Raw genomic sequence first — 17,672 nt, forward strand, 5'->3', positions numbered from 1 at the left:
ATAAATTTATTTAATTTTTATGAAAAAATAAAATTAAACATAAAATATTTATCTAAATCAATTAAAAATTATACAAATTTAAATATTTCTAAAAAATATATTTTTCATTTCTATACTCTCAAATTAATTTCAAATCAACAAATTTACTTTCACATAAACAATAAATATTTAAGAAATATATTTATTCATTCCTAAGCCATGACATACAATAATTTTAACATTAATATTTGAATTCATATATTATACGAATGCAAGAAAACAAATTAACTTTTAAAAATATTCAAATTCCGAATTAATTATTTCGTTTTATATTAATATAAATAACACCCAACACCATGCACATTTCATTATATACAAATTTAAAAAAAAGCAGCAAATAATCTCTACACACTCTTTTTCTCCTTGATCCTTTATCCTTTTCTACCCACCATGACGGCCAATGACAAGGATTGCGGCATCCACGGGAAAGGCCGCCGGCTACTGATCCGAAGCATCATCGCTTGCCTCGTAGTATTCCTCCTCATCGTTCTCATCACAATCCTAATCATATGGGCCATCCTCCAGCCCACCAAACCCCGGTTCCTCCTCCAAGACACCACCGTCTACGACTTCAACGCCTCCATCCCGAATTTCCTCACCTCCTATTTCCAAGTCACTGTATCGACCCGAAACCCGAACGACCGAATCGGAGTCTACTACGACAGGCTCGTCATCTACGCCACTTACAGGAACCAACAAATCACCCTTCGGACATCACTCCCTCCGACATACCAGGGTCATAACGAAGTCATTATCTGGTCGCCTTTCGTGTACGGCAACATGGTCCCTATAGCTCCCGATTTCTCGGCGGCTTTGAAGTACGAACAAGCCGCCGGCTCGGTTTACACGGTGATCAAGATCGATGGACGGGTGAGATGGAAAGTTGGGACCTTCGTTTCGGGAAGGTACCGTCTTCACGTTCGATGTCCGGCTTATATTACTTTCGGTAGCAAAAGTAAAGGAGTTTCCGTTGGAGAAAACGCTGTTAAGTATCAGCTCGTGAGCCGGTGCAGCGTTACTGTGTGAAAACCGATCAAGAAGAAGGCGCAACTCACACTACCCTTTTTACTATATTTCTTTGTAAGGAGTGGAAATTGTTCAATTTCCTATAGAATAAATGAACAAAATAGTTGAAAGGATAAAAAAAATATATACCAAAATCTTCAACTATGTTAGAACAATTAGAGATTTTAATTTCTTAAAAATATGTAAAATTAAATTGTGCCATTAATAAGAAATAATTTTCAATATTGAGCAATTTAGTGTAGGTTGTGCGGTCTGTTTCACCACTTCTGTCGGTTATATTTATTTACTTCCAATAAATTACACAAATATTCATTAAAGTTTATCAAAATAATTTCTTAATCATTGAAGAGTTAAAAGCTTTATAAATTTTAGTACTTAATTATTTATTAAAAAATTATCCTTACATCTTATAAATTATTGATAAATTTTTATAAGTTTAATCATCTTGTAATAGTTAGATAAACTTTGTTTTCTACTTATTTTATTATGATCATTTATGTATTTTATATTTTTATATAATCCTGTTCAACTCATTAATCGATTAAATTTTATTAGCTATTATATGAATTCATTATAAGATAATTCTTATAATCTAATTTATTTTATTCACAACATTAAAATTCGAACTTCAAATATTTCTTTAGAAGATTTAACATTTTATTCTATTCTATTAAATGGTATTGAATTGTGTCAAATATTCTTATTATATATTTTTATACTTAAAAAAATCATTTATTTAGATTTAAAAAGAATTAATCAATTGAACTTGTACGTCAAACTAAAGTCTAGGATTAATTTAGCCATAGTTCTTCTTATAGTCAAAACATGAGCTAGCCGATTGGAGCTTTTCACAGATGAAATTGCAAATGTGGTGACCTAATAATAATGGCGTGTTAGAAAAGGATCTTTCGGAATTTGTCTCCTCTCAACATCAATCCTTATCCTTTAATTTAATCAAAATTTCAATCCCACCAAAAAAAAGTTTATGCTTATACTGCTATAAGGTGTATAATATAAGTATAAAATTACTAGTTTTAATATCTTTAAATTATAATATATTTTATTGGATGAGTATGCCACGTTCGACGAGTATCGATGAGCATTATTATTAATTTATAAAAATTTAAAATTCTAAAAGACTTAACAAATAATTATAAATTAATTAAAAATTTAAAGGTAAATTATTTAAAATAAATGGTAACTATGCCAATTACCACCTAATTATTGCCACTCCTTTATTTTGATCGTTATTTTTGAAATTTTATCAATAAGATCACTCAACTATTTAAATGCATTTAATTAAACCACTTGTCATTGATATTTAACGGAGAAGCTGATGTAACAGTTAAAATATTTGATATAATTACACATTTGGTCATTTTACTTATCTATTCTATCAATTTGGTCACATTTTTAATAAATTAAAATAAACTTAACCCTCAAATCAAACAGTGACATGTGTCACTAGTGCCAAGTGTAATGACATGGGCCACCATCCGATTGGACGATTAAATTTATTTTAATTCATTTTTAATTTAATATATTTTTCTCACCAATCAAGGGGTGACATTGTCGGAACGATCCTTAAACTTCTTAGGGTTGGAATGGGATCAAACCATCTTAATTTTAAAAATTGAGGTTTTGAAAACAAATTGATTGGAGTCACAATCGATCTTTGCGTTAGACATATCGAATACCTAAAATTACCTATTAAAATAAATTTTAAGAAAAAATAATTTAAAAGATAAAAAAATAGTATGCATTTAACCAGAAGTTCTTTTTGAAAAGGATTTGAGAGTTGATTATGCGTGGGGAATGATAAACACCCCCACAACGCACAAATTAATAAGTGATTATGCGTCATCTTTATATTTGAAAATTGTAAATTCAAATGATATTTAAATTATGATCCATATTTTTAGAAAAAAAATAAAAATGAATTCTTTTATACGAACAATATCCTTGGAAACGAACTTTCCTTATAGTCGGGAGACTTTCTTATAAATTCCTCATATAAAAGACTATTGACTTAATTTTTTTAAAAACCTAAAAAATCGAATAAAAAGGATACCCTTTTGTATGATACCATTTGCTTTCTTCTGCAGCTTCTCCATCACTTGGTTTCCTATGTGGTCCATATGAATAGGGTAAACTATACGGGAGACCACTAAACTATGGTCAAAAGTAAATGTGATAATCGAACTTTCAATTGAATCAATCAGATTACCCAACTATTTAATTGATCAATCAAACCACCAGCCGTTAATTTTTAAAAGAGGTGGTGTCGTGTCTGTTAAGCTTAAATGACATAATTATATATTTGGTCCTTAATATTTACATATTCTATCAATTTAGTCAATATTTTAATTCAATTAAATAAATTTTTATTTGACTTGTAAAAGTTTGTTAATGATAAAAATTAAACAAATTATTTGTTTAAACAAATTATTAAAAAATTAAATAAATTATTCACGACTAATAATTTTTAAATAAATTTTGGTTCAATTAACGGTTAAAGAAAAAAATTCGGTTTGGTTAATCAAACCAAAATTTATTTAAAAATTATTAACCGAACCAAATTAACCAAAACCTTTTTGAAAATTATTAACCGAATTAATCGAAGAAAAAATTCAGTTAATTCGGTTCGGTTAATCGAACCAAATTTTATTTGAAAATTATTAAACGAACCAAATTAACCAATTTTTTTAAAAGTATTAACCCGAATTAATCGAAGCAAAAATTCAGTTAATTCGGTTCGGTTAATCGATCCAAAATTTATTTGAAAATTATTAACTGAACAAATTAATTTGAAAATTATTAATCGGACAGAATTAATCTATTTTTTAAATTACTCATCGAATTAATCGAAGCAAAAATTCGGTTAAATCGGTTCGGTTAATCGAACTAAAATTTATTTGAAAATTATTAACCGAACCGAATTAATTTGAAAATTATTAACCGAACTGAATTAACCAAATTTTTTCTTTAACCATTAATCGAACTGAACAAATTTCGGTTAATTCGGTCAATTTTCGAATTAACAAAAAAATTTAAAATTTTCTAATTTATATGAAAATTGAATATTTTTAATTAAAAAAAATTTATAATTAATTTAAATATTAATTGTTTAATTTTTTATCATTAACAAACTTTTACAAATCAAATACAAATTGTTGTAACCTAAAACCATTGGAGACCTTTAGCCTATTGGTTGAGTGTCTACTCTATCCCCCAAGTCCTTGGTTCAAATCCCATCTTGAGCATAAACTTATTCCTTTATTTTCATTTCAATTGGTGGTGACTGTCATCACCTGATTGAATAGAAATTTTATTTAATTAAATAATTTAAAATCCATAAATAAAATCTTAAATCATATATTGACACGTGTCATATTTTAATTGGATAGTTAAATTTATTTAATTGAATTAAAATAGTGAATAAATTGTTAGAATATGTAAATATTAAGGTCTAAATATATAATTATGCCATTTAAGCTTAACGGACACGTCACCACCTCTATTAAAAATTAACGGTCGGTGATTTGATTGAATCAATTAAATAGTTGGGTGGTCTGATTGATTCAATTGAAAGTTCAGTGGTCAAATTAACTTTTGACCATAGTTTAGTGGTGTTCATATAGTTTACGCTTTTGTATGATATCATTTGCTTTCTTCTGCAGCTTCTCCATCACTTGTTTTCCTATGTGGTCCATAAGAATATTGTACCTAACAACATAGTTTTCGCCATCGGCTGAAATGACGATACCGGTAAACCAAGAACCACACGAATCATTATCATCTTCTCTTCTTAAAACCTCCACCGAATTCCGTCTTTTAAAATTCATGATTTATAAACACTAAAAAAAATGCTTCAACCCTGGGTAACAAGAGTAAACAAAAGGAAAAACAAAATCAATACTGCTTGATTCTCCCATAACATTTGAAGGTGTTAAACACAAGGATCAATGGACGCTAGCTAGCAGATCTATAAACTAGATAACAGATACATGAACTAACCCATGAAAACCAGTGTTTGTTTACGTAGTTTGGTCAATCAGCAAATAAGAAAGAGAATAAACAAAATGCTTCAAACCAAATACTCGGGGTACTCGGGTACCCAAAAAATTAAATTTTGTGATCCGGGCCCGACTCGGGAAATGTCGGACAGGGTACTCGACCTGCTCGGATATTTGTTTTAAGAAAATTACTCGTTTTTTTTAAAATTCGGGTCGGAGGGTCAACGAGTCGAGTCAACCGGGTCGGTCATTTTTTAAAACCCCTAATAAATTCTCCACACAAAACAACATTGCTTTTTATTTTTTTAATAAATAATGTGTATTAAATAAATTACATATTTAAAAAAATATTATAATATAAAGTATAAGGATCAACATGCAAATAAAATAGATTACATGCACTAGAAATGAAACAAAGCTAAAAAATAACATGAAAGTCTAAAATTAAGGTACAATAAAATACAAAGCTCAAACTAAAAAAAAGCAAACAGAGAACATAAATGCTGAAATATAAAAAGGGACTGAAACATAAGTGCTGGAAATTTAAAGGAAAATAATTAAAATACATAAAATTAAATGACAAAAATTTAAATAACAAAAAAATAAAGTGCATAAATGTAGATAACGAAAATATAAATCGAACGAAAATTAAAGGTTAATAATTAGTGTGTTAGAAGTTGGTAGTTATTTTAGAATTTTATCCGAACCATAAATAATGTGGATCTTATCCTAGAGCAACTCACCACAAGGTCGTAAAACGACTCGAATGCAAAAATTAAAAGGTTAGTAAATTAATAAGTTAGCAATTAGTATGATAGTAAATAATTACCAGTTAGTAAGTGTAACACTCCAAATCTTGGGTTAGTAGTTCGGGTTGACCCGAGACCTATAAATCGAGCCCAATAGACCTTTTAGAATAGTTTAGACCAAGTTGAGTTGAAATTGGGCTTGAGTTGGCCTAATTGATAAAGGAGTGAGATCATTTTAATATTAGGGTAGAAGAGGGAGGACTAGAAGTGCAATTAACCCATTGCTCATTTCAAAAGCTGAAAATCCTTAAAAACTTGATGATTTTACGTGAACCACTCTACCCTATTTTTCTCACCAAACACTCTTCCTTTTCTTCATCTTTTCTCTTTTCTTCTTCCTATCCATAGTGAAGCAAATGTTTAAGGATTTCCAGCCTAGTTAGGTTTAGTTAAGGTAATAATATTAATCTCCATTGCAAGAGCTTCAATTTAAACCTCTAACCTCAAGTTTTAGTTATAGTTTCCAAAATGGGTTCTAGAAAGGTTTAAGAAAATCAAGTGATTCTAGCTCGTTTTGGTGGATTCAAGTTATAGGAAGTATTCTTAACTTCAATCCAAGCACCTAGTTGAGTTAATAATTCATTTCTTTCTTTGTTTAGTGAAAGAAGTAGGGGAGAGCTCTAAAGTTAAAGGAAAAGAGAAATTGACCATTGGTTGATTGTGGGAGAGTTCCACCAGCTAGAACCCCAAGGTAACATATTCACAACTTATTTATACCATATGTGAGTCACTTAAATGTCTTATAGCTAGAGAGTTAAGTTATGGAGCATGATATAGCATTTCATGGTAGATTTCATGTATTGTTGTTTAAGCATGTTCTAAAGCCTTTATTATGACCCTTGTAACTGTAATAAAACATTAATAATATTTGGGAACTTCAATAAAACAATTTGGGTGAGTTTGGGGGTTAAATTCGAGCCCAAATAAGGTATATTCGGGCGTAAGTATCAGCACTGGAAGAAAAATACCGATACTGTTCTTATGAAAGGCATAATCAAGTGGGTTTTATGTGGAGACCGATGTAACATCCCCAACCCGTACCTGACTTGGATACGAATTAGATGTGTCACATTGACTTTTCAAATCATTGACTCTGAAAAAATAGTGGAAAATTTAAACTTTTATTTGTATTAAAATGGTGGAACCCTTGAATTAAAGTAAATAATAAAAACTCATATTCACATTTAAACAAAATACTTAATAATTTACATAAATACAAAAAGTATAAGTTTACAAAATAGATTAGAGCATTTCAATTTAAAACGTATAATACATGCCAACAAAATTACCAAAATAAAGAACCTATGTTCAAATTGATCTGATCTGACCATCCTCAAGAGTATGTTATCCTCTTCTAGCTTTAATCTCCTGCTTTCTTCGAACCTACGTGTGAAGCAATCACACGCTAAGTCGTCGACTTAGTGAGGCAAGTATGAGTCAAATAAAACTTTGTAAACTAAATTTTTATCCATTTCATAGAAACATTTCATATGGGATTCAAATTGCTTTACATAACAAGAATGTATACTTTTATACATAGTTTGGTTTATATAACTTTGTTTTCAATAGCCCAATGAATATTACTGAGAACTCTAGGTATTTGAGTACATTGAGGTTGTGCACTAATGTTGTCACCAAATCTCACATAATTTGCACCGAAGTGCCATATATTTGTCCCGAAGTGTAACACCCCTAACTCGTACCCGACCCGGATAAGAATCCGAGGTGCCACATTTGGCTTTTCAAAACATATGCAATTCACAAATAAGAACCGGATTAAAATTTTTAATCAAAATAAAAAGGTATAAACTTCTTTAATAAGATAATCATTTCACATACATTTTTACATAAAATCTTAATAATTTACATAAATACCAAAATGTAAGAGTTTACAAAATAGATTAGAGCATTTCCAAATTAAACGCTTAATACATGCCAACAACTACAATATTACAAAACACCTACATTTAATTTGTTCTGATCTGATCTTCAAAAGTGTACGCTATCCACGCTAACTTCACTCTTCTTCTTTCTCCAAACCTACGCGTGAGAAAAATCACACACTAAGTCAATGACTTAGTAAGGCAATACTAATAGTGCTAACTTAGTAAACAAAATCTTATTTGTTTTATTCAAAATGTTTTACAAAGAACTCTAATTATTTTTCATATCAAAAGTATACTTATGAATAGTTTCACTTTGTATATCTTTGTTCCAAATGCCCAAGGTATACTACTGAGAATGCTAGGTATTTGAGTACATTGAGGTTGTGCACTAATGTTGTCACCACAGCTCGTAATTTGCACCGCAGTGCCACATAATTATCCCGAAGGACCACAAAAGTTTGCATCGAAGTGCCACATAGGTTTGCACCGAAGTACGACATATTTGTCTTGAAGGACCATATAATTGCCCGAAATGACCACATAAAACCCTCGACTCTTGGCATGCCAACTATACCTCTAATCCTCATACATATACTTTGGGCTATTAATCACATAATTATATTCAATAATTAGTCAAAGTGTTTCTTATTCACATAGTATCTTTCTCATAAAGTCTTTTCACATTCACTTGTTCAAAGTTCACATTTCCATAATCATATAATCATAAAACATAGCTTATATAATATAAATCGAATAAAACATTGCAATAAAAATATAGAAATTATAAATTTTTCGATCGAAAACACAGAGGTTGGCTTCTCGCAAGCCTTCATCAGTTCTGTTATAAAACTGAGAAATTGCACTCACCTTTGCCTCACTGAAGTCTAATCCAAATCCTTAACCCTTTCGAATCGATAATCAATATCCCGAGTTGACTAGAAGTTGATTACGTTCAATCACTACACAAAATAATCGAAAATCAATATTTTCTTTGACTCATTTATCCAATCAGAATGACTTGCGATGCAAGAAACTCTTTCTTCCATTTCATGCCTAGAAGTATCGGTACTACCCCTCTAGTATTGATACTTCCCTTCAAAGGTATCGATACCTCCTCATGGTACTGATACCGATTTAGCATTCTATAATTTCATCTTAAAAATGGTATCGATACTACCCACACAGTATCGATACCCTCTTCAACTGATATCGATACTACCCTTAAAACTACACATATTAATCTCTTGAAGTATCAGTAATGTTCTAATAGTACCCGATACTCAAAGCTCAGAATGACCATTTTCACTTTGAAAATAACCCAAAAAACCTCCTAATTCTCTCATATACATCATACCTAAAGCCTTTAAGTTCACCACTATACTTCCAAACCAACTTGTACACATTTACTACTCCCAAACATACAAAATCTCATTAGAACACTTACATCTAAAAATCATGACATGTTTTCAACCAAGCTCTTAATCATTTCTAATACGCCTAACCCTTTAATTAACTCATTGACAAGTTAAATATCTCATTAAAACTTTAAAAACTACTTCATATCAAAATTTCATCTCAAAACCCAATTTACAAAATCTTTTCAAATTCACTTATCTCGTTGTTTTAATTCTATATAAGCTTTCCTTAAGCTTATATAACACCCCAATTTCCATGACCAAACCAAAAATAAAGTAAAACTACAAAATTCAGATTCTTACGTTATTGATGGAGCTCACGTAGAAGAAGAAGAAGAGAGCAAGGAAGGAGTTTCCAGATAACTCCCAAAACCCACGTGCCAATCCCCTAATGAAGGAGATACTTGTCCTTTAATATGAAGAGATCATATTGGTATATCCAATATATCAAATTTTCCATCAAGCTCTACACAAAAATTCCATCATAAATCCTTGAATTTATCAAAATTTTCTAATTTAATCACCAAGTTTAAAAGTCTTACATTTTAACCACTAACCCGATAATTGGGATATTACAAATCTCCCTTTAAGAAAATTCATCCTCGAATTTTCATTTTACAAAAAGGTGGGGAATCGTCGTAGTCCGCAACTTCTTGTTTTCAAAAGCTAGATTCTGTACCGGTTCTTCCTCATATGTCAAATCAGATTGAACTTCTATTTCATATGGAGTTATGATGTGTGCAGGATCATATCTATATAGCCTAAGCATAGACACATGTAAGACATTGTGGATCTTTTCCATCTCTAGTGGCAACACTAACTAATATGCCATAGGTCCAACTTTCTTCAAAACTTCATAAGGTCCAATTAACCTAGTACTCAGTTTACCTTTACGCCCAAAGCGAAGCACTTTCTTCCATGGTGATACTTTCAAAAACACCTTATCACCTTCTTGAAAGTCAATTTCTTTTCTTTTCAAATCGGCATATGACTTTTGTCTGTCTGAGGCCACCTTCAAATTATGCTGAATCACTTGAACCTTTTCTTCTGCTTCTTTAATCAAGTCTGGACTATGCACTTCTTGATCCCTTAATTCATACCAATTGAGTGGTGTTCTACACTTCCTTCCATAAAATGCTTCATACGGTGCCATCTTGATGCTGGATTGGTAGCTGTTATTATAAGCAAATTCAACAAGCAATAAATACTTTTCCCACAATCCAGAAAAATCAATCATACACGCTCTCAACATATCTTCCATAATTTGAATTGTTCGCTCTGATTGACCATCAGTCTGAGGATGAAAAGCATTGCTAAAATTCAATTGAGTACCCAAACCTCCTTGCAGAGACTTCCAAAATCTCGAAGTGAATCGGGTATCTCTATTAGAAACTATTGAGATATGAACACCATGCAGTCGTACTATCTCCTTGATATACAATTCAACATATTTCACCATAGAGAAATCTGTTCGCACATAAATGAAATGTGCAGTCTTTGTAAGGCGACCCACAATTACCCAAATCAAATCCTTTTTACCTGATGATAAAGGCAAACCCGTTATAAAATCCATCGTAATGTTTTCCCATTTCCATTGAGGAATTGAGATGGGTTGCAATAATCCTGAAGGCACTTGATGTTCATCTTTCACTTATCAACAATTAAGCACTTTGCTACAAATTCTATAATATCTCTCTTCATGCCTGGCCACCAAAAACGCTCTTTTAAATCTTGATACATCTTGTTTCCTCCTGGGTGCAACGTTAAAAAGACTATAATGAGCTTCATACAATATATATCTTTTTAACTCATCAATATTGGGAATATAAACTCGATTTTTGAAATATAAACACCCATTCAACTTAATCTCGAAGTCCTTGAATCCACATTTCTCTACATGCTCGAACCAAGTTAAACAATTATCATCTTTCCTTTGTAACTTTTTAATCCGCTTTAAAAATAATTGATTCAACACTAACTCATCCATCAATTCACCATATTCCTTTAGCACAATTCGAGCGTCCAAACTACACAAAGTGGTAAAAGTCTTCCGACTAAGAGCGTCCGCTACCATGTTGGCTTTCCCGGGATAATAATCAATGATTGCATCAACAACTCCATCCACCTCCTTTGCCTCAAATTTAACTTCTTTTGTGTCAATAAATACTTTAAACTCATATGATCGGTGAAGATGTAGCAACGTTCACCATATAAATAATGCACTAAATTTTTAATGCAAAGACTACAGCTGCTAACTTCAAGTCATGCGTCAGATAATTCTTTTTATGAGGTTTAAGCTGTCTTGAAGCATAAGTAACAACCTTCCCCTATTGCATTAAAACACAACCCAATCCATTATGGGAAGCATCACTAAAAATAGTGAAATATTTGTTTGATTCTAGTTGCACCAACACCGGAGCTTCTGTCAAAACTTTCTTCAATGTTTCAAAGCTCTTATGACAATCAGGAGTCCATTCAAAATGCACATCATTTCTTAACAATTTGGTTAAGGGCAGAGATATCATCGAAATTTTTTTAACAAACCTTCGATAATAACCTACAAGACCCAAGAAACTTTGAATTTTCGATACACTCTTTAAGATTTCCCATTCCATTTTAACACAGCTTTAAATTTCTGAGGATCTACCCGAATTCCCTCAGCAGAAATCACATATCCCAAAAATGCCACTTCAGACAACCATAACTCATATTTTGAGAACTTTGCATAAAGCTTCTTGTCTCGCAACGTTTGAAGAACCACACGAAGATGAATATCATACTCCTCCTAAGACTTTGAATACACCAATATGTTATCAATAAAGACAACCATGAACTGATCAAGATACGATTGAAAAATTATATTCATCAAGTCCATGAACGCTTCAGTTGTGTTAGTTAGACCGAATGCCATTGCTATAAATTTATAATGACCATATCGAGTCCTAAACGTCATTTTTTGAACATCTTTTTCTTGAATTTTCAAATGGTGATACCGTGAACGTAAATCAATCTTTCAAAACACTACAGATCCCTTGAGTTGATCAAATAAATCATCGATCCTTAGAAGAGGATACTTGTTATTTATGTTCACTTTGTTAAGCTGACGATAATCTATACAAAGGTGCATCGAACCATCTTTCTTCTTTACGAATAACACTAGAGCACCCCTGTAACATCCCAAACTACGGGTTAGTGACTAAATTATAAAATTTCAGAATTTGGTGATTAAAATAAAATAGTTGAATAGTTCATGAATTTATTTAGAGATATTTGATGAAGGGTTGTTAGTAATTATTAAAGGAAATAAAGGGAAAAATGGTCATTTGACTTGGAAATGATAAGATAATGATATATATGTATGGGGGGATAGGGATAAGGATATATTTTCTCCATTTCTTCTTCATCTTCTTTCTTCTTCTCCAACGTGAAGCACCCCAAGAAATGGTAAGTTTTCTGATTAGTTGATTATTTATTGATTTTAAGTATGGGTTTTGATCCTTAAGTGATACTTAAGCTTAAGTTATCTTAAAATCAAAAGATGAAGAAGTTATGAAAGATTAAAGAGAATAGGGTTTTAAGTGAATTTCTGGAAAAGAGTTGATAAGTTAAATTTGAAACTAAATTTGACTTGTCATCAACTTAATTAAGAGATATGAAGTGATAGAATTGGATTTAGAGTATCTTGAAAATTTGGTATGATTATTGATTTCCATATGAAAGATGAAATTTTGAGGTTAATGATGTATTGAATGAGTATAAATTAATTTAAGTATATGTACTTGAGTTAATAACGGAAAATGGAATGAAACATGAAGAATTTTAATGAAAAGTTATGGAAATTTCGGGTGAAACCAGTTTATAATTGACAGGTACATCGGTACACTATGAATAGGTACCGATGCACTAAGACCAATTTTGAAAGTGCATCGATACACATCAGCAGACATCGATGCATGAAAATTTCGAAGCTAGTTTGGGTACCGATGCACTATCGGTACACTCCTAAAGGAAAAGTTAAAGTTGGTTTATTAAATTAACCTAAGTTATTAATACCAAGTTACAAGGTTTAGGCTTATGATAATCGTCTCAAAAATTATGTTTATGTAGATATTGAGCCTAAACGAGTTCCGAAATAAATGACAAGTAAGATTGATCGAGGGAAAGGCAAGAAAATATAGGTGAGTGCAATTTAATTTGTACTTATATTATTGAATAAGCATTGGCTTGCGATGAGCCAGTGACGGAGTTACAATGGTAAGAAGTGACTCCTTAAATGTCATTTGAGTTTTGATTGATATGATGCTTATGTGTGCATGAATACATGAGTAAATGGAAATGAGTATATATGATACTGAATTACATGAATAAAGGAAAATATATGACATAAGTTATCTGGCATTGATACACGAACTATATGTAAGTATGTACATGATTACATGTATGTGTGATGTATATATGAACATATGTAAATAAGATATAACATATGTGCTTACATGAAAACATGAGAAATGAAATAAGCTATGTGATAAGGACATAAAGAATGAAATGAATATGTGGCAATGAGATATGAGAATATACGAGAACGTCATATGATATAAGATCAATGATTACACGTACATGTGATACGTGACAGAAAAGAAGAGATATGTGTTTATACGAGAAATAATATGAACAAGTGATGTGAATTGTTATAAATGATAATGCCCATGTTATGTGATATGAGAGCTAGGGGTATAATTGGCATGCCAAGGGTCGGGGGTTTACCTATGTTCTTCGAGACATATAGATTGTTTACCTATGTTCTACGGGACATATGACTGTAGCAGTGCATCGATACACTATAGAAGTGCATCGATACACTATAGAAGTGCATCGATACACTGTAATACTATTCACTTTACTATTTATATCTTATATTACTGTTCATAAAACGTTTTTGCCTTAAATTTTTATAATGAAACATAATTCAATAGTATATTATTGTATTTTCTTAGTATAGGTCCAAATGTTTTATTATTTTGTAAGAATATTGTTTTAAAAAGTCAATGTGACATCTCAGACTCATATCCGGGTCGGGTACGGGTTGGGGTGTTACATTTAATTATATCATAGCTATGATTTAGCTGATTCTAGGCTTCAATCGAAGTCAAAAGTGTTTTAAAAAGTATATATGCCAACACAAAGTGAAAAATTTTCTGATCTGGTGGTGTAAAGAGTGTATTGTCTTGTTAATAGAGTTAAATTGTTATGTTATATTAGATGTATGATTATGAGAGCTTCCAAAGTGAAGCACAAGGCCATGGACCTGAATGTAATATCAATTCACCTGCCCTGGCCAGGCAGGGAGAAGAGCGAACATCTCAGGAAGTGCTTGTATAAGATTAGAGAATGTTTCATGATGTTGAAGGATATTCTGATGTGTTTTCAATTTTATACTTCTTTAACTCATAGAATGAATGTATTGAAATAGTTAAAAGAGTTAAGAGAACCCGAGTTCAAGGGTGAATTTGAGGAAGGTTATGTTGTTACAGACCTTTGGGTTAAATGATATGAAGATAATGTTAGAAGGTTTTCATTTCTCCAAAGTGGAGAAGTTAATTAAGTAGTTTCGTTACTACGTGGGCAAGCTAGAGTATGATGGACAAATGTGACCATAAGAATGTTAAAAGATCAAGTGACGTGGTTATTGGTTGTAGAAGAGTTCAAGAATAAGTATATCGAGTACATTAGCAATATACGCTTGACATCCTTGCAACATTAACTTCCGAGCCGACATCAATGATATCAGATTAGCTAAATGATTGATTCTTTTTCTGACCACACTAACTTCCAATCCATCAAGACTTGTTAACTGAACTTGCTTAAGTCAGTAATCCACATTAGCATGATAATGATAAAGCCAATCCATACCAAGGATAACTCAAATTCATCAAAGGGTAATTCCATTAGATTAGCAGGAAATTCAATTCCCTCAATCCATATGGGATACCCTCGATAGATTTGTCTCACCCGAGCACTATGTTCTATCGGATTCGTCATAATTACTTCACCATGAACAAGTTCTAACGAAATTCTCAAGTATTTGACCAGTTTACTACTAAAATATGAATAATTCGACCCCAAATCAATCAAAACTAAAATAGATTTACCAGCTATCTAAAAGGTACCTGCAATGATTTCAGGATCATCACAATCTTCACTGGTCTTTAGGCTGTACACCCGAGTGGTCGAGCGTACTTTAGGTTGAGCGATCGACTCAGATTGATTCATTCATCTTCCTTGACCTCTACCTCTCATCGGTGTAGTCATGGATCTCTCTATTTGAGCAGGCTCACCCGTCATTATTGGGCAGTTTCGAATAAAATACACTGCCTCTCCACACTTAAAGCAAGCTCCAGAGACCATTCTGCAAACTCCACTATGGTTCTTCCCACAGTACTGACATTGTTTCGACTTGTCCGCTCCGGATTCCACCCATTAAGTTTGTCTTGCTCTTCCCAGATTTGATCTCCTACCCGAGGATGCTGCAGATTTTGCTCTAGTCTGAGGTCGAGAACTCGAACCTCTACTCTTCTTTGATTGGGAATCACTGGATGACACACCCGATCTCTTATTCTATTGCATCCTTTACTCCGCAAATCTTTCATTTTGAGCTCGCTCCAAAGCTTTAGCTCGATTCACCACCTCCTGAAAAGAAGAGAAGTTAAGTGCCAACAATAACTCTTTCAATCAGGGTCATAAACCCTCCATAAACAACTCATAGGAGTCATTCTCTGTAAGAATCAACTCGGTAACAAATCAACTCAACTTATTGAATTCGCACCCCAACTCATACACCGTGCGACTCCCTTGTTTTAAACTCATAAATTCTTGCTTCATCTGCCTGATGAGCTGGTCCCCTATATATTTGTTCTTAAACTCCTCCAGAAAGAAGGGCCAAGTCACCTGATCCCTTGAAGCTCTCATCGTCACATTCGACCACCAAATTCTGGCTTGACCACTTAATAATGAAACTACACCATCCAATTTCTCCATTTCAGAATAATGAAGATCCTCTAACATAACCTTCAAGTCATTGAGCCACATATCGGTGGTAATCGGACCTTCTTCAGCTTGTCCCCTAAATTCAGGCGCTCCTAAACTTCTTAATTCTTTAGGGACATTCATCTTAAGGGTTGAGGGAGCATACGGTTGAAAACGTGTCAGATCGCATCCAACGTCTGGAAGAAAGTCCCCTGATCTTGTACAGGCACTCTCTATTATGTCTGCTCCTCACCCTGCCTGCTCGGGATAAGTGAGTTACTACTCTTTTCCATCCTATCTCCTGCATCACTTCGGGAGCCTTCAAAGTTCAACATCTATTAAGATCAATTTACTAAAGGTATTAACAATGATAACATATTAATCACCTTATTAAATCAAAAAGAATTTATTAAAAGTTGGCATGTACACTTTTTAAAACAAAAAATGACTTTATTTCGAACTTAAAACCACTTAAAATATAGCTCTGATACCATAAAATGTAACAACCCTAACCCGTGCTCGACCCAGATACAAATCTGATGTGTTACATTTGACTTTTCAAAATATATGTAACTCACAAATAAGAACCAAATTAAAATTTTTAATCAAAATAAAAAGGCATAAACATCTTTAATAAGATAATCATTTCACATATATTTTTACATAAAATCTTAATAATTTACATAAATATCAAAATGTTAGAGTTTTCAAAATAGATCAGAGCATTTCCAAATTAAATGCTTAATACATGCTAATAGTTAAATTATTACAAAACACCTACATTTAATTTGTTCTGATATGATCTTTAAAGGTGTACACTATCCACGCTAACTTCACTCCTTTTCTTTCTTTAAAGCTACACATGAGAAAAATCACACGCTAAGTCGATGACTTAGTGAGGCAATACTAATAGTGCTAACTTAGTAAAAAAAATCTTATTTGTTTTATTCAAGATATTTTACAAAGAACTCTCATTATTTTTCATATCAAAAGTATACTTCTGAATAGTTTCACTTTGTATATCTTTGATCCAAATGACCAAAGTATACTACTGAGAATGCTAGGTATTTGAGTACACTGAGGTTGTACAATAATGCTGTCACCACAGCTCGTAATTTACACCGAAGTGCCACATAATTTTCCCGAAAGACTACATAAGTTTGCACCGAAGTGCCACATAGGTTTGCACCAAAGTGCGACATATTTGTCCTGAAGGACCACATAAAACCCTCAACTCTTGGCATGCCAACTATACCTCTAATCCTCATACATATACTTTGGGCTATTAATCACATAATTATGTTCAATCATTATTCGAAGTGTTTCTTATGCACATAATATCTTTCTCATAAAGTATTTTCACATTCACTTGTTCAAAGTTCACATTTCCATAATCATATAATCTTAAAACATAGCTTGTATGATATAAATCGAATAAAACATTGCAATAAAAAATAT

General features: G+C 32.1%; 1 protein-coding gene across 1 annotated transcript; it reads left to right on the top strand.

Moving 5' to 3' along the window:
* The first annotated feature begins 367 nt into the window (after positions 1-367).
* LOC120170573 (NDR1/HIN1-like protein 1) lies at positions 368-9,544 on the top strand. The gene is made up of 2 exons (XM_039178516.1): positions 368-1,072; positions 9,515-9,544. Exon 1 carries the CDS (start codon positions 430-432, stop codon positions 1,063-1,065), a length of 636 nt encoding a protein of 211 aa, XP_039034447.1. The 5' UTR covers positions 368-429; the 3' UTR covers positions 1,066-1,072; positions 9,515-9,544.
* Positions 9,545-17,672: the final 8,128 nt, after the last annotated feature.

This window comes from Hibiscus syriacus, unplaced genomic scaffold (genome assembly GCF_006381635.1).
Source record: "Hibiscus syriacus cultivar Baekdansim isolate YM2019G1 unplaced genomic scaffold, ASM638163v2 tig00111783_pilon, whole genome shotgun sequence".
NCBI classification, from domain to species: domain Eukaryota; kingdom Viridiplantae; phylum Streptophyta; class Magnoliopsida; order Malvales; family Malvaceae; genus Hibiscus; species Hibiscus syriacus.